The sequence below is a fragment of the Psammomys obesus genome, unplaced genomic scaffold (assembly GCF_907164565.1).
Source record: "Psammomys obesus unplaced genomic scaffold, mPsaObe1.curated_primary_1811, whole genome shotgun sequence".
Classification (NCBI taxonomy): Eukaryota; Metazoa; Chordata; class Mammalia; order Rodentia; family Muridae; genus Psammomys; species Psammomys obesus.
In genome coordinates this window covers 29,684,993-29,710,727 of record NW_026593286.1, presented here as the reverse complement: position 1 = coordinate 29,710,727, position 25,735 = coordinate 29,684,993, and the positions used below count along the sequence as shown (strand labels likewise).

The 25,735-nt window shown below is 39.6% G+C and overlaps 1 protein-coding gene across 11 annotated transcripts in view; it reads right to left on the bottom strand.

Moving 5' to 3' along the window:
* The window catches only part of Raph1 (Ras association (RalGDS/AF-6) and pleckstrin homology domains 1), a 74,461-nt gene that overhangs the window by 16,592 nt on the left and 32,134 nt on the right, over positions 1 to 25,735 (bottom strand). For 8 of the 11 annotated variants that reach the window (XR_008721235.1, XR_008721236.1, XM_055617160.1 and 5 more), the window contains exons 4-10: positions 24,781 to 25,289; positions 18,189 to 18,269; positions 10,144 to 10,218; positions 3,484 to 3,561; positions 2,806 to 2,965; positions 1,885 to 2,006; positions 709 to 774 (exon numbers count right to left, since the gene is read on the bottom strand). Coding sequence is in view for 9 of the 11 variants with exons in the window: in XM_055617160.1 (XP_055473135.1) it covers positions 709 to 774; positions 1,885 to 2,006; positions 2,806 to 2,965; positions 3,484 to 3,561; positions 10,144 to 10,218; positions 18,189 to 18,269; positions 24,781 to 25,289 (1,091 nt within the window). In the remaining 2 variants the exon portion in view is untranslated. The remainder of the gene's footprint in view (positions 1 to 708; positions 775 to 1,884; positions 2,007 to 2,805; positions 2,966 to 3,483; positions 3,562 to 10,143; positions 10,219 to 18,188; positions 18,270 to 24,780; positions 25,290 to 25,735) is intronic. The other 3 variants (XM_055617162.1, XM_055617163.1, XM_055617164.1) reach the window with 3 other exon arrangements.

Genomic DNA, 25,735 nt, shown 5'->3' with positions numbered 1-25,735 from the left:
ACGCTTGCAGTTCACGGGGAAGCAGGGAAGACGGGAGAGGGAGAGAAGAACCTGACCCTCTCCTGGAGCCCTGTGTCTGCAGATATGGACGTGTGATGGCGCATGCTCATGTGCATACACAACACAGGCCACAGCATACAAAATGTCTGTCCTGACTAATAAAGAGTATTTCCCTAGGAGCTCAACTGAGTTGCATGGAGCACTACCCAATTCCCTTTCTTTTCTCTGTGTGTTTGTGGCGTGCGGAGGCCAGAGGCTGATGGCGGGTGTCTTCCTTAGCTGCCTTTCAGCTTGTTTTCTGAGGCGTGGTCTCTCACTGGACCTAGAGCTCAGTGGCTAGGCTGGCTAGCTAGTTTGTTCCAGGGGTCTGCTAGGATTACAGATGCACACTCCCCTGCCTAGCTTTTAGGTAGATGGCAGGGGCTATGACGTGCCCCATGCCAGGTCCTCATGCTTGCTCAGCAAGCCCTACTGACAGGGCCGTCTCCTGCCCTCTGGAAAGGATGGTATAACCAGCAGTCACGTTTCTCTTCATCCTACCTGGCAACCCCTAAAAGGCTATTTCTCCTTCTAAAGCACTAGCATATTGCTTGGCAGAAACCTTACCAGAGGCCTGTCGGGCTCAGCAGGTATACACAGAGTACTGACCTCCAAATATGTTCAACGTTTCAATCTTAAACTGTGTGAGGAAGGGGAGGAGAGTCATACCTCTAACAGCACTTCTTTGTTTCTGTCTGCCATCTCAGCTGTTTCCTTCTTCCCTAGAAGATAATTCTTAAAAAAACAAAAAACAAAAACAAAACAAAAAACAATGAAATGAAAATTAAAGGATAAACTCATCCCACGATTCTCTTGGAGTAAAGGCATACACCATTTGCTCCAGAGAAGCCACTGTAAGTTTAGTTTTGCCAGTGTGTAGGAAGGACAGTACTCCTTCACTCCCCCCCCCCCCCCCCCCCCCCCCCACCACCATTAAAATGTTCCTATCCATCTCCATCCTGCCCCAAACACCTGCTCTGAAATATTCCACAGACTGCCCTCCTCTGAAGCCTGAGGTGACAGGTGACAATATATGTAACAGCTTCTGGAATACGTAACTAGTTACAAAAAAAGAAAAACAACAACAACAACAAACCCCAAAGCATTATAAATAAGTAGAAGGAACAAGGAAAGATTCCTGAGATACGCTAAGCCAGCATAGTTCATGCTGTTCCAGATGATTCATACTCTGGCTTTTTAAGAGGAAACCCCAAATTCTGCTGTGGATGTAACAGTCTCATTTGCTTGATTTAATTAAAATCTGAACTGTAGTCAGTGTAACTATTCTTTCAGTCTTCTACAGAAAGATCTATGGACACTCATTAGCGCATATTCTTCATTAAACTACCAAAGTCAAGTCTGAAGGATAAAGACTGTCTTTGACACTACCCCTGTTTTTCTGATCACTGCGTTTACTGCAGAGTCCTTGCTTTTCCTGACCTACTGGGGAAGAAGTGGAGAAACAGTGAGGCCGGGGAGGGAAAGGTGGAGACTTAAGGCACAGGGGTTGTGACATACTAAACCAGGCATTATGTTGGGGTAATAAAAGATGACAGAAACTAAAATAAGAATTAGCCATTCAAAATCCCCTGGCCTGCTTTGGTGAGATGAGAATCTCAATTATTAATGTTAATCTGTATTTACAGAGAAGAAACCTAGTGACCCCCTGGAACTATTTATATTTCTTCCAAAGTTCACCCCCATGTGGGACTAGGAAACTTTCTGAGGCCTAACATCTGGCCCCCAAGTTCCTTTCCAACTTGGCAGTATCGAATGCTCCCATAGGGGTGTGTAGCTACAACACCCAATCACATGGCTGCCAGACTTTAGGTTTGTCAGTCTTACCTGGGGGTTTTTAAAAAGTGCATATTTTTCTATACGCTCCATGAATATAAGCTTGTTTTGGCTGTCTCTTGTCCAATTAAGAAGATTTTCAACCAAGTTTTCGTGGTCTTCAAAGATTCTCTCTGTCCCCAAATCAGAATTACATGAAAGGCAACATAAATCACATTAGAGTCATAGAATCTGTGAGTGTAGAGTCAGAGGTAATGTTCTCAGTTGCTCTCTACCTTACATTTTGAAGCAGTTGCTCAGCACACACGAAACCCACCAATTCGGCTGCCCGCTAGCAAGCCTGCCGGCCCCCTCTCTCTATCTCCCCAATGCTGGAATTACAGATGCATGACTCTGTGACTGGGCTTTTTTTTTCCTTAAACATGGGTTTGGGGTCGTGGCGGTGTTTGTGTCACACAAAACACACACACACACAGAAATAATACCGAACATGTTAAAAGTGTTCTTTGAAATCTGTTGATGTGCTTTGTTTCCCTGAAAGACCCCTGTAGTAATTAACAGCTAGTAATTAAGAGCACAGGGCTGGAGAGAAAGAAGTCCAGCTCCGAGAGCGCTGCTGTCCCGAGGATCCAGGTTCAGTTCTCAGCACCAGCACCAGGCAGCTCACAACCACTGTAGCTCCAGTGCCAGAGGCCCTGACACCCTCTTCTGACTTCTCCACGCACGCAATGCATATGCATGCATTCAGACACATAAAATAAATAAGTGCAAAACAAAAACCTTTAATAATAACTTTCAGTAAATGAGCTTATGCAGCTCTTATTGCAAAGAAAAAGCATTTTGTTATCATTTAAAATTTTTGCTTTAATCATTTTAAAATACAAAGTAAACTGGAATTCATCTTTTATTCAAAGAACTCTCCAGGCTATCCATGGTAAAGACTTAGCTAACAAGCAATTAAGCAATCATTACCCATCTGTAGCTCGGAAATGGTCTCCACCAGCGACCAGTCTAGACTGTAGCCACAGTGGGACTTGTCCATCAGGCTGTCCAGCACTTGTCTCACTGTCTGTCTCTCATCCACCATCATTGTTTTAGAACTGTCGTCAGACATGTGGACCCTGATCACCAGCTGCAACGGGTAAAAATGCAATTAAGTGGGAACTTAAAGAATAGTATCTAGGAAAGTATTTTTCCAATATTACATAACACTCTGATCCATGTATTTAAGTATAAATTAAGACATTATGACTCCTGGAATTATTATTACAGGTAAAATCTGAATATCAAGAAACCTACCTAAATTAGTTTAAGTACTTTAAAATGATTATTGTGCCAAGATGATTCTGTCTCAATGATTTTGTTTTGAAAATAGCAAGAAACCTTTCTAATATCAGAGTGATATAAGATATGCTGCAAGCTACGGGCCCTGAGTTAAATGCTCCAGGACCAGCTAGAAACAAAGGCTTGTTTTCATAAAGCATTTCACCTACAAACCCCACATATGAAAAGAAATTAGGAAGAATATATTTTTACCTTTCCATAAATTAGAGAAACATTATAATCAACAAGAAAATTCTTCATAAACCAAGTCAGGAAAAAAAAAAAAAAGGATAAATATTTCAAACCCAGCCAAGAGCCATACATCACCTTTTTCACTTGAGCCTCTTTAATTTTCTCCAGGGCGACTCTGATCTTCTCAGCTTTCAGCTTTGCTGCCTGCTCTTCCTGCAAACACAGAGCATTTCAGATAAACTGCTGCTCAGAGAGTGGAGACACCAGAGAAGGCTTCAGGCTTAGGAGCTGCTACTGAATTTCATTAAGAACATAATGTTGCACACTTATAGAAAGCACATTTAAAAACAGCCCTGTTCACAAACAGGAGACACACTGGTAACAAGACAGCACAGGTGCGGTAACAGGATGAACCCATATTCCAGAGCCAAAGAAAGAAGCCTGTGATTTACGCTCTACTCCGTCAACATGAAGCAAATGACTTTCAGGCTCTGGGTTTGCGGAAGCATGATGCAGAAGGAGCTCACGCCTGACTATTCACTACGCTCACAAAACCCCTCTGAAGTCAGACTCCCTCCAGAGTTATGCAAGATTCTCTGCACACTGTTTTGTTAGGTTGAAAATTTAAGATCATTGTAAAAATATGTACAGCAAAACCAATCTACTTATTTGTAATAAAATAAAACCCTTAACAAACAAAAAGTATAGGTACTAAATAAAATTAATTCTCATTAATACGCTAATATAAACAAGAGGCTGCCTTATATTTTTTTTAAGTTTTACTGATTTGGAAAATCCTGCAACACAATCATGTCAGTAAATTTAAATTTATTAATCTATCAATAAGGTGTTTTTTAATGCTAAATATAACTTTACAAATAATACAATTGTAAGTAATTCTATTTCAGAAAACCTAAAATTATAAACTAGTAGAAGTCATAAAGAACTAAAAATAAAGCGTTGTCCTTTTCTAATAGCATACAATATCTGACGCTAGTACTTACTGTTTAGTTCCAGCCACAGGCCATAGTAAACCCTGTAGCTGTAATTTCTAATTAAAAAAACTCATTTAAGTAAACTTCTGTTTAAAAAGAATATTTTCTATTTCTTAGTATGAAACATTAAAATATCTATATAACTGCCAACTTCTACAATCCTTTAATATGGTTTTCTTAAAAAAAAAAAAGGAAAATCTAATATTAGCCAAACTTTATCTGGATTGTGCCTAAAATCCCATAATCCATGTGTTAGTTTTCATAAAAAGCTAACATTTCCATGGAAGGAAAAAAAAAAGCTAAATTCATTTACTGATTTTTTTTCCTATTCTCCAAAATTCTGATGGCTTTCTTCTCTTTCCATTTCCTATTGTGTTGTCTCTGCTTACAAGCTTAAGTTACTATCCCATGGACCAGAGACACAGGGCAGGAAAGGCAGCAAGCTTGCGTGCCAGAAATTGGATCCCTTTCAATGAATGGAGCCTCTGAATTACAGAATAACCAAGGCCTGGAAACAGGATCTGTAAGCCCAACAGTCAAAGAACAAAGAACTTTGTTTTTAACAATAAAAAGGATTAATACTTAGTTCTTGTACAATTATAGATATACTTATAATCAGTCCTTTCCTTTTTGCAAACAAATGGCATCATAAAATATGTAGATTACACTTTAATGTAAGATTTTTTCTCTTGGAAAATAGGTCATAAGGTTATAACTGTTTCTAAAATGGAGTTTTTTAGAATTGAGAAACAAAATAAGTATTAAGTAAATCACCAAACATAATACACAATTTTGGTAAATTTAGTAAGACTCTATAAAGGAATCTGAAATATTTTAAACAATCAAGTAACTGAATTCATAAAAATTACTAGAAAGAATTCACCTTTGCCTCATCCTTCTATTGGAATGAATAGCTGCTGCAGAGAAAGAAAATGTTTCATTTATGTCTCTAAAAAGTAAATTAAAAGTCTACTGGGAGAAAATGAATTGGAATCTATGCTTTATATATTTGAAATACAAACATGAACTTTTAAAAATAAAGTATTTAAAAATAAATTTGCCTTTATTTTAATGGCACAGATGTTTGGCCTTCATACATGCATGTACACCGCATGTGTGTGGTGCCTGCAGAGGTCAGAAGAGGACACTGGATTCCCACCATATGGGTGCTGGGAATAGAAGCTGGGTCCTCTGGAGAGCAGCAACTCTGAACCACTGGGTCATCTCTCCAGCAAATACATATATGGAAAGACGGTCAATAGTCCTTATCATCTGGGAAGTACAAGCTATATCAACAAGATACTATACTTTACTATGCCTCAAATCCGCGACACCAACAACAAATGCTGGTGAAGATGTAGAACAGTAAGAACCGTTGCTCACTACTAAGCCACTCTGAAAGACAATTTGGCTGATTCTTACAAAATGGACCACTGCCGCATGATCCAAGAATCACGCTTCTACACATTCACTCAAATCAGCTGCCAACATCTATCCACAAAAAACCTGCACATGGATGCTTATAGATGCTTTAGTCACAGTTATCCAAACTTGGAAGCAACAAAGATTTCCTCTAGTAAGTGAACAGAGAAATAAATGTGTATCCTGGCAATTAAGTACTATTCAGCACTTAAAAAAGAAAAGAAAAGAAAAGAAAAGCTATCAAACAAAGGGTACAAAGGGATTGTAAACACATTAACAAATAAAATAATTTATCAGAGGCATTATTAGTCAGATTGTAGAGGCCTTTCACGGCATTGAAACTACTGCCTTTCACAGTATAATAGATGGTGCAGATCATCATGTCAGAACCCAAAATTGCTGTAAGAATATATAAGGAGAAGCAATTAAATACTGTACTTTGGTTAGCCATAAATGCAATAATAGTGTTTTCATGCTGTCATTTTACTTTAGTAAAATTTAGTTTGTCAAATTCAATGACAGGTTTAGCTTAATTACATTCATAGATCAGTTCCTGCTCCACACCTTGCAAGTATTAAACAATAAGAGAACTGAGTAGCCAATTAACATACATTTAATCAATTACACTTCTTACACACCGATAAGGAGTCATATTTTAAATCAGAACAGCTAGGTAATGCTCTCCTAACACAAAATCAAGCCTTTCTTTGAGCCACAGAAATTGGTTAATATAGTTTCCTTTTAAAAATTGTTTTCAGGGCCCTGCATATAATAAGCACCTACTATTGGGCTACATCTCTGGTCCTTATAAATTGGTCTATGAAAGAGAGTACCAAATTTAAGAGCCAGCTGTTTTGTTTCAAAATACATGAATTTTAGTTTATTCTTCTCTAGTTTACTACAAGGATAACTGTTCTAGAAACTCTTTGAAGAAACAAAACTAGTTAGCGTGAGATCTGAATATCATTACTGAACAAAGCTGTAAATAAAAATAATCCAATTGCATGAATCCGTGTCTCTGCGAGTCTCACGCTGGTCCTCTGTGAGTGCTACTTATATTTTCTAGTTAAAACTGACCTTGCTTTGCAACCATGGCAGTGCTGAAGAAAGGAAACCATCGTAAATTCTTTGTGTTTGCAGATAGGAGACAGATCACTGAGTCTGTGTCGATGTGTCTGACCTATGGAAGACTTCCTCAGCTTATTTAGCAGTGCTAACATGTCACTAATGCCAAGACAGAGCTTCCTTCATCAGATGTTGTGCTGAGCGGCTCAGACCGTCAGTCTTCTGCATGTATTGTTTTGACTAGCCCTTTCTTCTCGCTGTCTCATGACTATCCTAAACATAGCAAGAGACACCTTGCTCATAGAAAAACAACTCTCTCTCCTACTTCTTTTCTTAAAAGAGCAAGAGACAACCCATTTTCTACTGAAAAACTGCTGTGTGGCTATCAATAACGATCAAATGCCAACCCTCCTCAAATTTGCACAAAGGACAAACACTGGGTAAAGATCTTATGATTAAATGAAAGCCAATTCTGGGCAACAACATTCTCTGGGGTATAAACATCAGAGTATCATTATTTGGGCAGTTACAGTTGCTGACAGATAGACAGCAACTGACTTCAAGTGAGAAACTAAGACTACAGGTTCAAAACAATGAAATTAAGGTGCAATTTCTCTGAAATCATTTCATATACTGCAAAATAAAAAAGTAACAAATTAATTCAAAGAGAATTTAAAGTGGTAATTTAATATTCACTGGATTCTCTACTGTATAATGCGGCCTAGAATCAGAGTAATTTTAGTTAACTATTTCTGTGAAGAAGTCATGAAATTAAACTCTCATTAAGAGAACTAACATTAATTATCTAAAACTACTTGCTGAACTACAAGTTATGTTGTGTATGATATCTAATTTAAATTCCTCCAAAAATACAAGGCTTGTATGATAATTATAGCCACAGCACCAACTAAGACTCAAAAAATCTACTGTCTTCCTAAGATCACACATACTTACTAAATGTTTAGCTGCACATTTGCTATACCAGAATCTCGGTTTGTAGTGTCCTTAATAGCTTATACCCTTAGCTTTTGGGGTACCAATAAATAAAACTGCTTGTTAAAGATATAATGTAAAAACAGTGTAGCATCTTTTCTGAGGCAAAGAAAACGATGGTTACTACAGCCCGGTTTGTTTTTTATTATTATTTTTTAATTTTATGTGTATTAGCATTTTGCCTGCATGTCTGTGAGTTACAGATCTTGGAGCTACAGACAGTTGGGAGGTGCCGTGTGGGTGCTGGGATTTAAAACTGCGTACTCTGGAAGAGCAGTCAGTGATCTTAACCACTGAGCCATCCCTCCAGCCCCACAGAATGGTTTTTATGTATTTTGTTTAATGTCTGAGGGCTCTGTCTGCATGTACACCTGCAGGCCAGAAGAGGGCATCGGATCCGTTTACAGATAGCTGTGAGCCACCATGTGGTTGCTGGGAATAGAACTCAGGACTTCTAGAAGAGCAGCCAGTGCTCTTAACCTCTGAGCCATCCCTCAGCCCTTAGAGCATGGTTCTTAAAACACTGGCAGACACCTGGAGGTTGGGAACTGGGATACCAGGCTTATGGTAGAGAGCCAGATTGCGCTACAGAATGGCATATCAGAGGTGCACATACTTGCAAAATTAGACTTTTTTACATATTTGTATATACAGATACATATATATGTATATGTGTGTATATATTTATATATAGAATCTTAATTTAATTAATTTTATTTTTTGAGGACAGGATCTCTTATCGTTCCAGGCTGGTCCAATTCATTGTATAGCTGAGGATAGCCCTGAACTCCTGATCTACTTGCCTTCATCTAGGTCACAGGTGTGTACCACAGTGCCTGGCTATTTTATCATAAGACTGTGTGCTCCCTAAGTGTAAGAAATATGTCCATTTGACAGTGTTGTACACTAACTAGTGTCCCTCAAAGTGCAAGGATCACTACGATTATCAGACAAATAGGCAAGACAAGTGGTAAGATGTTAAACTCAGTCTGGGAACAGTGTAAGAACAGGTGAGGGACAAAGTCAGAGGAAACTGCAGTGTGCGTTTAAGTGCTGAGAGACTGTTCTTATGGTGGAGGCAATGAGAATGAAACAGACGGGAAACCTAGTACAATCTGAGGATTACCACAGGCTCATTACAGATCCGAGACAGTGATGGGGACGCAGAGTGACAAATGATCAATGATCAACCTGTGTCACTCGGAGAATGGCAGTACCCTAAGTAGAAAAAGAAAATGTATCTCTGTTGTGGGGCCCCAGGGCAAAGACGGGGGAGGGATTCTGCAGGATTGAAGTCTAAGAAGCTGCTGATAATATCCAGAAAACCCTAGCAGCTATCAACCATCTGGAAATGCAGGGGACAAGGAGAGACAGAGACAATGCGTGTGGCCAGAGCTTGCACTCTCTTCTGGAACAGATCCTAGTTGGGCTATGAGGCTTGTCTCTCTCTCGAGTTAGGACATGCGCGGCCTCACTGCTCACTCGGTGAAGGGCTCTTTTTCTTCGAGCTGCTTCTTGGATTTGGTTTTAGTCAGTTACCTTCTCTCCTAAGTTTATGGTGTGAATAAGTGAAAGAAGAAAAACCCTTTCAGATTTAATAACATACATGACTTCTAAATTGTTTATTCATCAGAAACTGTAAGCCAAGTCTGGCATTCTTGAACTTAACATTGTGCTACTTAAATAAGATAATGATTAAGACAATGATTAAGAAAACAACCATTCAGCTCCTTGTTATTGTTACCAAGTTAATAATGAGAATTGATAAGAGATTTTGTTATAAAATAGCACCCCAACAAAATCCAGCTGAACTGAATCAAACTGAGGGTAGAACACTGAGAAATTCAAATTGTGATCATTTCTTCTCAGTAAGGCTAAGTTAATACAAATCAAAATTCTGTCTATGTAAATAAATGCTGAAATTAAACCAGAAGTAATAATGTGATCAAGGACTGTAAAGCTTGCAAAAGAAACTCATACCGTAAAGCCATCAATAGCAAAAGTTAAATTAAAGCAGCGATATTAGACTTTGAAATGCGATAGAAAATTAAACTAGAAAAAGTGCAACATACTTGAAAGAACACTAAACATCTGCAGAAGTTAAAAACAAGTGAAAACTGCTGAACACATTTTTGGCTGTGAACATTAACGTCCTTAGATTAAGAAGACAGTTACTTTCAGCAAGAGAAATAGCACCCTGTATTAAAGACAATGGTGCTACAATAGGAAAGGAAGACGGAGAATGCAGCCGCACACAGAGATTATATGCCATCTGCAGGGCAGTAAATAGTTACATGCACATGGAGAACGGTGGCGTCACCTTGGTCAGCAAATGAGAAGGCTTTCCTGCAATGTTTCTCAGAAGAAGGGATGTTTCCCTGTCCAGATAGCAGTGCTTGTGCAGAGAGAGAGAAAAACAAAGAAGGCAGTAAGTGAAGTCAGTGGAGGCTTTCTGTGTTTTAAAATAAAACAGAGTAAGAATGACTCTACGTAATTTCACATCTATTTTTGTAAACTGAGTGGATTCATCAAGGAAAAATATCTTAAAACCAAACGAACAGCAGCAGTAGAAATGAAGGTGAGAAGTAAAGACCCCATCCACACCCATGGGTCTGTCCAGGTGACCTGCTGAATTCTGGCTCTGAGTAACACATCAACACCATAAAACCAGACTGGCTTACAAGCCAGGGGTCAAGAATGCATGCACAAGGCACAGATAAAACTGTGTCAAAGGCCAATGACTAAGTATAGTTCCTATTAAACATCCATAAGATTGCAGAGATTTAAGCAGTGTATTGTTTAGAACACAAACATTTTAACAACTGGCACCTGTTTCTCATCAAGTCAATGAAAGCCACACCAAGAGAAAAAACACCAATATGTGTTTTGACTGACATTTTGTTTCCAGTAAAATTTTATTAATTCATTCATTACAGGATAGTGTTATACAGTGAGGGACTTTCACAGAAAACAAACACTGAATATTTTCTCCTTGAAGTGATTAAATATCTCTCCCTAGTAATGATGCAAATCACATAGTCCTTAGCTACCATTTATATATTCTTAGTGACTTGAAGAGCACTCCATTTTATTTTAAAGTGCATGTCTGTGTGTACATATAGGCCACTGAGGGTGGGCACTGGGACCTGGACTCAGGTCCTCTGGAGGAGCAGTCCACTCTCTTAGCAAGTGTTCTGCCTCTCAAGGCCCTCTTGATAACTTAAATAACACACTGTAATGCAAGCGTATGTAACCATATATATTTATCCTTAAACGTCAACTACTTTGATATGTGCATCATTTGAACTTGCCTGTCCCTTAACAAATCTGAATTAGTATTTCATATCAGGTAGTTACTTTTGCCATTGAAAGCAATGAAAGGTACTAACACAAAAAGTGTTCCATAGGTTGTATTTTATAAATCTATACCAAATTATTTTAACAAGTTCTTTGGAAATAAAATCCAATGGATAGACACAAGACCTGTAGACACCTTCAAAAGTCCATAGAGATGACGCAGCATAGCACGTTAAGACTGGAAGCACTGTTACAAAGACACTAACTTAAACTTAGCGCGGATCTCCCCTGTGTTGAGTCTGTTCTAGAACACCTGTTTATATGGCTAAAGCTAGTTTTAGTTCAAGATGAGCCCATATTACTGGCCCCTCTCACCCATGTCCCCCAAAACAACAAAAAGAAACCTAATGGTGTGAGTGGAGGGGTTTCCTCATGATCACCGCTAAAAAGGCCAAACATTAAGAACTAAGAAACTATTCTCAGCCCCTCACTTACCTATACGTTACAGTCCTCCCAAAGATAAAGACTGGTTATCTCAACCATAAAACAGTAGGTAGGCAGAAGTTTCTGAAAACTCAATTTAGTTTAAGGTTACTGCTCAGCCCAGATCAGAGGGAAAAAAATAAGTATAAAGACTAAAAAGCAAAATTTAAAGATATCAGCTATAAGCCAGGCATGGTAGCGCACACCTGTACTCCCAGCAGGAGGAAGGGGCAGGCACATCTTTGTGAGTTCGAGGCCAGCCTGATCTACAAAGCAAGTCCAGAACACCCGAGGCTACACAGAGGAACCTTGTCTCAAGAAACAAAAAACACAACACAACAAAAATCAGCTATAACTTTAACTGCTTTCAACCACTCGTTTTTGTCATTTACACATGAAAAAAAAATACTCTCAAAAGACAAAGCATGAATTTGAAGAAAGTAAGCTGTGTGTGATATGAGCCTGTATCTCCACGTGTGGGTATGTGTATGTGTGTGTGTGTGTGTGTGTGTGTATACCTGGAGAGGCCAGAAGTTGTTGTTGGTGTCCTTCTCCATTGTTCTCACCTTGTTTGAGGAAGCAGGGTTTCTCACTGATTTAGCTAGTCTAAGCTACCTAATGTTCTCTGTAATCTTTGGCTGGGGCTGCAGGCGGGCTACCATGGCCACTTGGGTTCTGGGGATCCAAACTCTAGTCTCATACCTACAAAAGAAGTGTTTTGTTTTGTTTTGTCTGGCTTTAGTCCCCTGAACCATCTTTCCAGCCCAAGAAAAGAGTTTCTTGAAAACTTATCACAATTTATCTTACAAAGGTTACTGTTCCAGAAAGAGCCCCAAACAGTGGAATATCAATATTCAATTCTCTCTGTCCACCACTGAGCCCTGGTGGGGAGGGACCATACCCAGGCCACAGAGCTTGGTGACTAATGCCTTTAACTGCTGAGCCACCTTGCTGGCCTTGCATTTCAAGTTTTAAAAAATGAAATTTGCACTGGGTGAAGGTAGCACATGCCTTTAATCCCAGCACCCAGGAGGCAGAGACGGGCAGATCTCTGAGTTCAAGGCCAGCCTGGTCTAGAATAAATTCCAGAAGAGTTGGGCTATACAGAGAAACCCTGTCTCTAGAAACAACTCCAACAAAACAAAAACAAAAATATGAAATTTGCCTCATGCCATCCACAAAAGCTATGACTTGGTAAAACACAATTCTAGATATCAATTCTAAAATAATCTTTTAAAAAGTCTTACAATATATACTTAATGTAGAAATTATAAACATTTTAGCTCCTGGTTTTCAGAAAATATTTGGTTGTTGTTTAAGAAACAGAGCCAGGGGAACAGCTGGCTCAGAAGGTGGAAGTGCTTGCTGTGCACATACATAACGTAAGCTCAGTCCCTGACACCCATGCACAAGGCTAGATGTGGTGGTGCCATTTGTAATTCCAGCACTCCTATGGCAAGATTTTCATGGGCAAGGGAATTTCCTGGAATACAGATAGCACACAGCACAAATAATAGGAGAGGCCTATCCCAAAACATCTCGGAAGGGTGAACCAATTTCCCAAAGTTTTCCTTTGATCTCTTCACAAGTGTGGTGGCATTTTTTTAAAAAAATACATGGGGATTAGAGAGATGATTCAGTGGTTGAGAGCACTGGCTGCTCTTCAGGAGGACCCAGGTTTGATATCCAGCACCCATGTGGTGGCTCACAACTGTCTGTAACTCCAGTCCCAGGGGAACGGATGCCTTTTCTAAGCCTCCACAAGCACCAGACATGCATGTGGTACATAGACATATATGCAGACAAAACACTCACAAAAAGTTATCGTTTGGATCTCGGGGCAAGAGGAACAGATCCAGAAATATAGTAAGTATCATAATGATTTTTACTTATTACTATAAATAATAAAAAAAAATGTCTTATGAAAATACTACTCTAGTGCACTTTGCTATTGGGCAATACTCTAAAAGTAAAATAATTATTTGGGTTGAAATTTTTCCTGAAGAACAGGATGTAGTTCACTAGAAAAGCAGAATGTCAGGGCCTTTTAGGGGAAGGCAGATCCACGTTCCTTCTATTTACACTAAGTGTGTAACAGGAGGCATGACATCGAGAAACAGTATCCCCTTTAAATAAACACCTACATTACTTCTCTCCCTCTCTTTGGGATCAGTCAGCCACACACTGCTCCTTAACTCCTTGCTTTCAGAAGAACAGGAATGAACCTTCCTTCTCACCGAAGAAAGATGTAAAGGGAGTGAGAAAAGAAATGTGCAGTTAACAGTCAAGATGTCTTGGTTGGCTGCTAGTTAACAAAAACACACTGTGGTCAGCGAGATGGCGCGGCCCTTGTGGAAGCCTGACACGTGAATCTGATCCCTAGAACCCGTGTAAAGGTGGAAGGAAAGAACCAACTTCACAAAAGTGTCTTCTGAACTCCATATGCACACTGTGGCACACATGGCCACAGAGACGTTTTAACAGAGAAACCAGAAGTCAAGGCCTATGTGTTTTCCCTTTCCATTTATGCTCTATTCTGCCATCTAACTTCAAGCCTGGAAAAAGGCAGCCACACACTGCTGCCTTGTCTATGAACAATACCTTAGCCCTTGTTCTCCCTGCACTACCTGGTCTGTAACTCCCTGATATCCTTCTGTATTTCCCACTGATGGCTATAATGACGTTTATTAGGTGGCATGGCAGGGAGGAGCAGGAGAGTGAGTGCCTAACCCAAAATTAGGGGCTTAAGGTAATCCAGAAAATGTGTATAGTCTTGGAGGATGAGGACAAGGCTGAAAAGGGTAGGATGAGTAGAGGAAATAAGAAAATAAATATTTGAGATCAATAGTTCTCAGAGAGTAGTACTGTCTTTAATTTGGCATCTCAGAAAAATGGTGAGGGTGTTTTGGGATTTACAATAAAGACAAAAAAAGGGTTAATAACACTTACTGAGAAGAAAGTCAAACGTGCCAGATGTCTAAAGCATGACACAACATCACATAAAAGTGCAGATCCCATCCCCCAAGACATCTATGTCCTTACATGGAAAATCATATACATGAAAATCTTGTATATTTTACATATAAACACAAAGTAATTTTGTATAATATTGTTTCAATGAATTCTGGAACATTTTATCTTATGAAATAGATTGAGAAAATTCTATACTTTTTATTATGTTTAATATCAAATATAATGAACTTGATTAACTTTTGTGCATACAAACATGGTATTTTGCTTATATTCACCTTCCCTCTTACCTGTGTTGCCCCTACCCCTCCATGGTTTCTTTTGCTTAAAACTTATAAAAAACTGTTTATAATGATGGAACCATTACTAATGGAAACCCAGCTTGAAGTAAGAGCTGCCAGGATCACAACTAGCAGTGACAGATACACTGAGATCTAAATTCCTTTGAACAAAATTAAGAAGTAAATGCTATACTAGTAAAAATATGAAATGCAGGACTTTCACTGAGCTTCATTAGTATACACTGTTTGAAAAATATATGTTTTATAAAATCAAATATCAAAAATTGTTTCTTACTAACCCTTTCGTTTCAAACTGCAAATGACTTAACAGTGTAACTATAGCTAGAAACTTATCTTGAGCCAGATGATGGAGGACACTTATAATCCAAGCACTCAGTATTGCTAAGGCAGCAAGAACTCAGAATTCTGTAGTCTCCACTGTCCCTCCTGTGACTTTAACTGTCTTAGCGCCCCACCTCAGTTAAGGACACCTCCCCGTTTTCCTTCTCCGTCCACAAACATGCCCTATCTATCCCAGCACACTTTAATTCTGGGAGCCACTCATACTCTACTCTTTCTGTTTTAGGTATTTTTAAACAAATGCACTATGGGATCACTTCAATGAGAACTTTACATTAAGAACCGGTAGATTTTCATTATTGTTGGTATAATGTGTGTTTTTTTTTAAATGTATACACCTTACCCTTGTTCATTCAAATGCCGATTTCTCCCCCACCACCCCGAACTCTCTGGTTTCAATCCGGATATTGCATTGTGATACTCATTCTAAGCATCCTGTCTCAACTCTTGTGTAAACAGGATTAAATAAAGCAACTAGACACAATGTTGAGCAGGGAGGAGCCAGAGGACAGGAAAGAGGGGAGGAGCCAGAAGGCAGGAGATGAATGGGAGGAGAAGGGGCAAGAGGGGAGCTAGGAGAGCAGAGCTGGAGGAGAGATCTTGGAGGACATGGAGCATGAACCAGATCTAAGATTTCACAAAAAGCAAGTATAATATGGGAAATCTAAAAGTTAGGAAACTGAAGGCTTGGAGGTTTAGGAGGGAGTAAATATTGCCCAGTAAATATTGTGTTCTAGGTTAACTAAAAACCCAGTCTCTGTGTGGTGATTTGGTTATACAGCTGCTGAGGATTAACAGCAGCATTTTACTAGAAGATAAACCAATAGTAAATATTAATCGTCTCTTACAACACATTATCTTGCATCCTTTAATGGTGTCAGCCGAACATTTATGTATTAAATGTTTTCATTATAAATTATTTGCGTTTACTTTTCTTCATCCCCAGCGTTAAGGCATTATATTCTTTTACATCTTAGGGATATAGGTAAAATTATGTTAACTATGAGTTCTGTTAGGGGTTGTAAAATGGTGCTACAAATTACTTGTTATTTTAAAAAGGGCTGCTGGGGTTAAAAAGATTGAGAACTACTGCTCGGTAAAAACCACCACCAGTCACAGAATACATTTTGGAGAAACTAGGTATTTAGTTACAGACTGATGCAGGAGAGACAGTGTATGGCTCACCCTGGAGAACTGCTAACGGTTAGGCCTACAGATGCCGATGAAAGCCCTTAGAGTCAGAATTTTACAGTGATTCCAATACAAAAATCCCTCACATCAGGTGGTCTACCTTGAGTGTTACCATTCAACATCATATATCATAAAGGTGATTATCAGGCTTTGCTCACTTTCTTTTAAATCTGATTTAATTTTTATTTGAAAAATCAACAAACAGTGCTAGCAAAATTGGGTTTCTACCTGCAGAAGAATTATGTTTCTATCCTTCACACTGTACAAAACAAAAACCATCCAAAATGGATCAAAGACCTTAATTTAAAGCTTAAAACAGTGAAAACTTCAGAAGAAAACAGGTGATATCCTTCAAGATATTGGGGTAGGCAAGAACTTTTTAAAATTATACTACCAGCACAGTAACTAACCCCAGTATCAACAGATGGGACTACATAAGAACAAAAAGTTTCTCTCTAGCAAAGAACACAGTCAGCAATTGTTAACAGAAAGCGCATACAATGGGGAAAAACCTCTACCAGCTACACTTCACACAAGGGGCTGGTAGCCAGAACTTACAAAGACTGCAGAAATTAAATACCACAGAAATAAAACTGTCAATCAGCAAATGGGCAAATTAACTGAAAAGACAATTTTCAAAAAAAGAAAATACAGATGGCCAATAATTATCTTTAAAAAGTGTTGAAAATCCTTCGCCCTCAGGGAAATGCAAATCAAAACTACTCTGAAGCCTGGTGGTGGTGGTCACACCTTTTACCTCAGCCCTCAGGAGGCAGAGGCAGGAGGATCTCTGTGAGTTCAAGGCCAATTTGGTCCACAGAGTGAGTTCTAGAACAGACAGGGCTACACAAAGAAACCCTATCTTGAAAAACACAGACAACAAGCAAACGTACTTTAAGATGTCACCTCACCCTCATCAAAATGTCTGTCAATAACAAATCTGACAACAAATGCTGGAGGGGACGGTAGTGGGAGTGGTGTGAATACAGCCATTGTGGGTGTCGGTATTTACAGTTACACACCATGCAGGGTCTGTAACACGTGCTTTAGACTCTTCCTTCGTGTTCTTAGGAGTAAGAACACAATTTTTCCTACAGGCTGTCTTAACCTCTGTGACTCCTACTGAGGGATATGTATATTTGCTCCCAGAAAAAGATGTTGCAGGAAAATGGATGGACTCAGAATGCATAATATTGAGGTCATATAATCTCCGAAAGAAAAATATTTGCATGTTCACTCTCATATGCAGAATCCAGCCAATAATATATGTATATAGATAAACAAATGCACACATAGGTACAGTATAATATGAAGAAGACAAAAGGCTATACTTTAGGGATGGACTGAATGCAGTTAATGGACATGAATTATGAAAAAGGATATAAAGCTACTTGTTTCTCTAGTTCAGTCTGTTCAGATCGTTTTGTTTGGTGGCAGGTAAGTGTATATTATATATACAATATATATATATTGTATATGAATATACTGAATATATTCAATATATATATATAATGAAAGCAGGAAATCTAATGTGCAGCTACACAGCTTTATTCCAAATGCCTACTCTAACTGTATGGAAATTCACTGAGTTGTACAGACTTTGGGTCTGGTTAATTTTGGTGTAGAATTTTTTTTTAATTTACAAGTCTTTTTAAATAATTAAGTTTATTAAAACAAAAAAGCTGACGTTATTATATGATCAGACATAAACATCTGGAATTCTATGAATCTGTTTTTCTTCGTTGATATTTAAACAGCCCCACACCGCGCTTACAGAACTTACAGGAGTCAGCTCAGCCTGCTCTTCCGTGAAGTCTGAGTGCTGCTTGGCCTGCTTACTGGGACAGCTCAGAGAGATAGCATGCTGTGGAAACGGAGGAAGGAAAAGAATGATAGGTAATGGAGGGGAAAAGAACAGCTCTCCTGATTATGCAGGGAGAGAAATGGATCACTGAAATGTAACAAACAGAAACAAAAGAAAATAGCAAAAAACAAAAACGCATGCAATTTTACCATTCATTCTCTTGCATAAAAATTAGAAAAGAACCAGATGATCGTAACCTGAATGACTTAAGAATAGTCTTATTTCATTGCCTGACAACACAGCTGTCAGATGCAACAAGGTTGTGTAGAGAAGCACTTTATGCTAATGAACTTTACTTGCCTGGACCACTGGCCATACTCTAAATCTCCTGTTAATTATCCCTCAAAGCCAGGGCCAAGTCTCCATGTTACTCAAGCTTCTGGCTTTCTGCTTTCCCAATACAAAGAAAAATGAAATCTCAGCCAGTAAAGTGTATTCTGTATTAAATTCACATATTCCCCCATCCATCCTTTCAAGTTTTATATGAATAAAATAGCCCTCCCTCCGAGTTAAGCATGTTTCCGATCTGACTCACCCCTCCTTTGGTATGTCTGACACTCAAACAGGTCAACCCACTGGGGTAAGGAAGGGACAGCAACACGTTCAGCAATTCTGGCTAATCTGCCCCTTGCCTCTTGTTTCTTTGTACTGCCAAATTTCCTGAATCCATACTTGGCAGCTCCGTCATTTCCTAGACATGCCATTTTTTAATTCTCTGCAACCTTTCCCCTCCAAGATTGAGTTATCAAGTTTTTTGTATTTGATCTTCAAAGGTATTGATAACCTTGTGTGTGTGATGCTGTGTTTGTGTGTGCTTATACAGGTCACAGTTTGATGTTCATTGTCTTCCTCAATAGTGCTCCACCATACTCCCTGAGGAAGGGTCTCTCACTGAAGTTGGAGCTCACTGATTTGGCCAGACTGGCTGGCTGTCAAGCCCTTGGGATCCACCAACCTCTGTCCCTCTGCACTGGGACAGTTTTTACATGGATGCTCTGGATCTGAACTCAGACTCTCCAGTTCTCTCTCCAGTCTCTGATGATGACCATTTATCCTTTACAATGCAGCGCTGTGCCTAGGCACTGCATTATCTGTGGAATAGTTAAGTAACTACTTATGAAATGGAGAACCACTTCTGCTTTGCCTTCATACCATATGCTTTGTCAAATTGAGACTCTTCACTTTTCTATGTATTATCCACTAAACATGTTTTATAGCACTATTTCAGTTACTAGATCAATACTGTCAATTCTATATGATCGATATGGTTCTCAGGAAATAGAAATGGTAAGAGCCAACAGAAAAGGGTCATGTACCTAACTCTCAAATAGCTTAGGACAAACACATACAAAACGAGTAATAAGGTTCTCGACACAACAGGACGGACACACATATGAACTCGGAGACTGGGCGGCATCAACAAGGCCAACACAGGTTCAAGCAAGATGGTGTTCCAGAACTAATAAGACAGGGAAGCGGACACGGGACCCCGTCCCTAAAGAAGCCATTGCAATTGCTGCCCTTTGGCACAGGAAAAATCAGTTTTCTCCGGGGAATCCCACAGGGTCTACCAACCCCACCTCACGGCAGGTACAGTGCCCAGTATTGGTTGGCCGGCACAAAACAACTAAGTCGTCTTTTTGTGACTCTCTGATCCATTTTGCTTTGTTTGGGCATTTTTGCTTTATTACTAATAAAACTATTTTTTTTGGGGGGGGGGATATTTCTTGTTTTTTGTTGTTATTTTTGTTTGAGAGAGAAAGGGTGGGTAAGGAGGATCCAGGAAGAATTGTGGGAGGAGAAAAATGATTAAAACATATTGTATGAAAAATATTTTAAAAAATTGGAGTTGTCAGAGTAGGGGGACGTGAACAAAACAGACAGTCTGAAGACTACTGTGGAGCACTCCAAAAGACAAGAGGCTCCTAGGAGTCTAATGAGGTGGTTCCACACTTTCCAAATCCCACTAAAACAAAAATTAAAAAAAGACAAACAGACAAAGACAATTTCTGGAAGGTACAAAGTATATGGCTAAGTAATAACCAACTTGAAAGGCCCAACAGAAGTTGAATGTTAGCCAGGCATGGTGGCACATGCATGCAATCCCAGCACTTCAGAGGCAGAGGCAGGCAGGTCTCTGTGGGTTCGAGGCCAGCCTGGTCTACAAAGCGAGTCTAGGACAGCCAAAGCTACACAGAGAAACCCTGTCTTAAAAAACCAAAAAAGTTGAATGCTGAGCTAGCATCAGAGAAAAAATCAAAACAGCACCCAGCTTTATGTCATAAGATCTAGCCCTCTGGAGCAGCAGTAGGAGCGACAGTGGGACTACAGACAATAGAAACCATCGATGAGAGCGGTTATCCCCTGGAGTTGCTTCTTCATTTGCCATGTCAGCAATGGACTTATGATCAGATTGACATTTACTCAATGCCCTAACAGAGCAGACCACTGCTTGAGATGAGGTTCACTCAGTTCTGCAGCCTCGGGCAACGTCATCTTTAGAGTCCATGCTGTTCACGAGGGGCCTTTCCAGGACATACTAAATAACAGCTGGTTGTGGAAAAGAGACCACATTGGTAAGAACAGAAATGACCATGGTTGTGAAAATGTCACATTCCACAGGCAGCAGTACTATCTGGAGTAATGAACAGAAGTCTGGGGCCCTCCAAGACACACTCCTACTCCCTTACAAAAGTTATAACATACATGAGGAAGTCAGGGTCTTATCACCACTTTAGAATGTTCTTCATGGCACTCTTCCTGCTGTGGACATGGAGACCCCGTGCACTTACTGATTTGGGGGCAACTTTAAAATAAACAATAATTCTTGGTGACTTTTCTGAACAATCATTTTCCTTTTGGCGCTGGAAGCTGAGAGCAGAGCCTTGCATGCACTAGGCAACAGTGTGGCCTACAGCTCTGGCCTACCTACAGATGTTCTATACAGTCTTTCATGCTGCTTAGTCTGAAACATGTCTTACTCTGCGTCCAGGCTGGAGAACTCAGTTATCCTCCTGCATTAGCCATCTATAATTAATCTTAATTCGGTATGTTCCCAAGAAAACATGTCAGGAAAAGGAAAACCCAAGGTAATTTGTCCTAAAAAGAGGGCTCTGACCTGCTATTAATTTTCTATCTAAAGATAAAATTTTCAAATGGGAGTGATTTTATGTTTCATGGGTATGTGAGCTACTAAATATTTTACAATGTCCAGGATACTATTTTACAACCAAAATCCCCCTGGCCCAAAGTGTCAGTTGTGTTTGTATTGAGAAATTGAAAGGGTCAGATGAAGTTCACACTGAGAAACAATCCCACATCCGAACCTGTTCTCTTCTCTAACAAGCTTCTGAAATACTGGCTGCCCTTCATGCCAGAGACTTTCAGAATTGTCTCTGCAGAGGGTTAGTGGTCTATGGGAAAACACAAAAGTAAGCCTGAATAAGAGACAAGGGGGGGAATTAATAGAAAATTAAAGGAAGGAAATTAATAGAACATTAACTCTGTTCAAGCTAAACATGATTGAATCAACTGTTGTAATTTAGAGTTGAAATAATGATAAGCAGAGAAAATGAAGGGTTTTTGTCTGTTTTTTGCTGTTGTTTTAAAAAGCAAACTGTTATCCCTCAAGAGAAAGTAAATAATATGCAGTTCTGCAGCCAGCCTCAAGGGCACAGTCACTGTAATCAAAGCACCGAGTATTCTGGGAGGGCAGAGGCGCCTCGGTTGGGAGAGCGTGGGAGCCCAGCACAGGTAAGGTCCTGGGGTGGATCTCTCAGACCACACAAAGAAAGGAAATAAACAACAGTAACTAAATGTTCACCAGGGAAGAACTGAGGAGCAGAATCAGAGAAGCGAAGGGAGGTTCTAAAGAGGCTTTCGTCCCACCTTCCAACCTCAGTACGTAATTTAGACAGCAGGGAAAAAAAGAGATAAAGTGACGTTAAGTGTGGGTTATGGAGACAAATGTTGTAAGAACCAGCTCAAAGATTACAAAGTGCTTATTTCTGGGGACAGAATATAACATGTGCATGGTAGAAAATACTTAAGTCTGAAAGAACTATTTAATCTCATGTATTAAAAACTAATTATAATTTTAAACATTGTATTTCATTTTAAGAGTATTTGATACATGGGTTTTGGATCTAATAAAATGAGTTCAGCTTATCTCATTTTATTCAGTCTGAATCAGAACACGGTATATAGGAGCCTGGCATAACTCCTCTGAGAGGCTTCACCCAGCAGCTGATGGAAAGAGATGCAGAGACCCACAGCCAAACATTAGACAGAGCTCAGGAAGTCCTACGGAAGAGTTGGGGGAACAATTGAGGAGCTGGAGGGGTCAAGGCCTCTACAAGAAGACCTACACAATCAACTAACCTGAGCCCATGGGGGCTCACAGAGACTGAACCACCAACCAAAGAGCACGCATGGCCTGGTCCTAGGCCCCTTACATGGGTAGCAGATGCAGGTTGGTCTCCATGTGGATCCCCCAACAGGGGCCCTCTCTGACTCTGAGGCCTCCCTCTGGATCCCGTTCCCCTAGCCTCACTGAGGCTGCCTAGTCTGGCCTCAGTGGGAGAGGATGCACATAGTTCTGCAGGGACTTAATGTACCAGGGCATGTTGGTACCTTCTGAGAAGAAGAAGAAGGGAGAATGGAGAGGTGGAGTATGTGAGGGGGAAACTGGTAGGAGAGGCAGGGGGCTGCAATCAGGATGTAAAGTGAATGAATGAATGAATGAATGAATGAATGAATGAATAAATAAATAAATAAAGTTAAAAAAAAAAGACAAAGGATATTAAAAGCAAGTTTTTAAGCCTTTTTTTTTTTTTTTTAAATCACCCTGGACAGAGGAAGCCAGATAAAACTTTAGACTATTCCTGATTCACCTACCAAACCTCATATTGAAAATATCATATTAAACACTACATCACCAAATATTGGTATCTTTACCAATGGGTATCACCGGATACTGTTTGATGTGTTTCTTGAGAGATGGGCTTTCAGTTTATATTCTCTTACATTGTTTAAACATTAGTGAGTGGTATTTTATAGACAGAAAGACAGATGGACAGGACAGTCAACAGCCACACAGAGTATCCTTGGTGATTAGTTCAGATCTGTTCTCATGCACTTTGACCTAACTCAGAATAACAGGACAGAAAGGAAGTAATAACAAACAAGACAAGGAAGAGAAGAACGCATTGCTAATAAACACTGCTTACTTAACTCTCAACGGGAAAATCTGACAGGCATGAAATGCAATGCTGAGGAGCTGGTACTGGACAGGGCTCCTAGGTCACAGAGCAGACGTTGGGTTTCTTCATACAGTAGAAACTGGCTTTCAAACTCTTTACAGAACACAGGATTTAGACAAACGAGAGCCAGCTAAATGAGGGCTTGTTCTTTAGGCTCCTAGGATTTGGCTACTTTCCCTGTAGCAGCTACTTGCCTCTAAACCACAGTGATGGTCATCGCTTCTCTTGTGCTCCACGGCACCTCAGGCAGACCTAAGCACTTGGGTTACTCGTTAATTTAAATTTATCTTTAATCTAAAGAATTAAATCAGTTTGGTAGGGGAGAGTCTAATGATGCCACATAGTGTAAGTTTCAAGTTTCCCTGTGATTCTTTCGATGATGTCGTACACTACTTCACACTAGTGCCAATAATGCAGACATTCTTTTATGTTGTAGCAGAGTATGTAAACACAAGCTCGCTGGAAAGGCTGACTTTGTTCTGCGCCTTTCACTTTCTCTCCTGTTCTTACCATACAACAAAACTGCTATCTTCTTGATGCAAAGAAATCAAGAGAAATCCCTTTCTTTTGTTAAATTTATTATCACAAATCCATCTTCTACCCTTACCCCAAAATACTTATGTCATCTCATATCACCTGTTATCATTTTCAACTCTGAGACACTCTATAAGGAAGAGAGGAAAGGCAGACCAAGTAATAGGAATTAAAATTTTTCTTATGAGAAACTGATATCTGCAAAGACTGAACAACTGACCTGAGTTCCATAGGTACCAAATGACAAAGACACATGTTCTGGAAGTCCAGCTTTCCTTTCTACTACATCAGACTAACTCTTTGATAACAGAATGGAGCAAACTCCAAACAGAATTTTAGCTTACAATGAGGATTTACATGCCTTATGGTCTCATTTTAATTATGTTAAAAACAATTATCAGCTTACTTATGGCTTTGCAAATCATCATTCATTTTTTTAAAATCACATGAAATAACTGTCATTAATTCAAGGGATTCTAACAAGTCAAAGACAATAAGAAAAATCTAAACCCCATCTAGCTCATCTTTGTGACACTGTCATGTCTGGTGACAAACTCTTCTGTGGTCTCATTTAGCTGAGAAGTACTTTCAACAAATTTTAAATATTAAAGAAGTAACCAAAGTCAGCCAAAGCTCCATTAAAACAAAACAAAATGAAACAGCCATTTCTCTGTATTTTAAGGACAGAAAAACAGAAGAAAACTTCCTCTATTTACCTCAGTAATTGGCTGCCCCTGATGTGTTGTTAAATCCAGTTCTTGAGGGCGTGTCACTTTATCAATATCCAAAGAATCCATGCTAGAGGCTGCAGAAGCGATGCTGGAACGGGAGGAGTTGCTAACAGAGCGCACCTCAGCATCACTCACGGTGCCTGCTGACGCAGTCCTTCTGTGCTGACTCGTTACTACAGGCTTAGAATCTTCTACTACAGACTGCTGAGCGGCCTCATCCATGCTCAAGGAAGCCTGTTCCAACTGTGCAGTGATGTCATCCAGGGAGTAGTTAGCCTGGGGAGGCTTAGTTGTTCTATTAGAGGAAGAGGACAGTCCTCTGAGGGTGCCATGTTTCGATGAATGTCGGCCAGAAGTTGGCTTCTGAGTAGCTTTTGGTTCTGTGACTTGACGCTTACTGTTTCCTGAGCCAATGCTGCTGAGCTCCTGCTCTATAGAGCAGAGGTCGGCCATCAGGGCATCCAGATCCACAGTTTCTCCCTGATTCAGAGCTTCTACAGAGAAGACACAAGTTTCCAGGACATAATCAAAATCTATCCATTCTATTATAATTAGCCATAGGCAGTGGGAAAAAAGCAAAAGAATATATTTCATTGGGCCTAGAAACAATCAAATAAAGTATTTAATAGGTTCTGTTTTAAATCCTGAGAGATATTTTAGAAACAAATAGCTTATCCTTTAAGATCTCTGGTAAGGAAAATATGGTTGTAAGTTCAAAGACAAAATACTGAAAACACCTTGTACTATTCCATGGTTTTATCTAATCTCCCACGTAAATTTATACTACTGTGTTAGCTTGATACAAGTGAGCGTTATCTGAAAGGAGGGAACCTCAACTGAAAAAAAGCCTTCATAAGATCTGGCTATCAGGCATTTTCTTAATTAGTGATTGATGGGGGAGGGCCCAGCCCATTGTGGGTGGTGTCATCCCTGGGCTGGT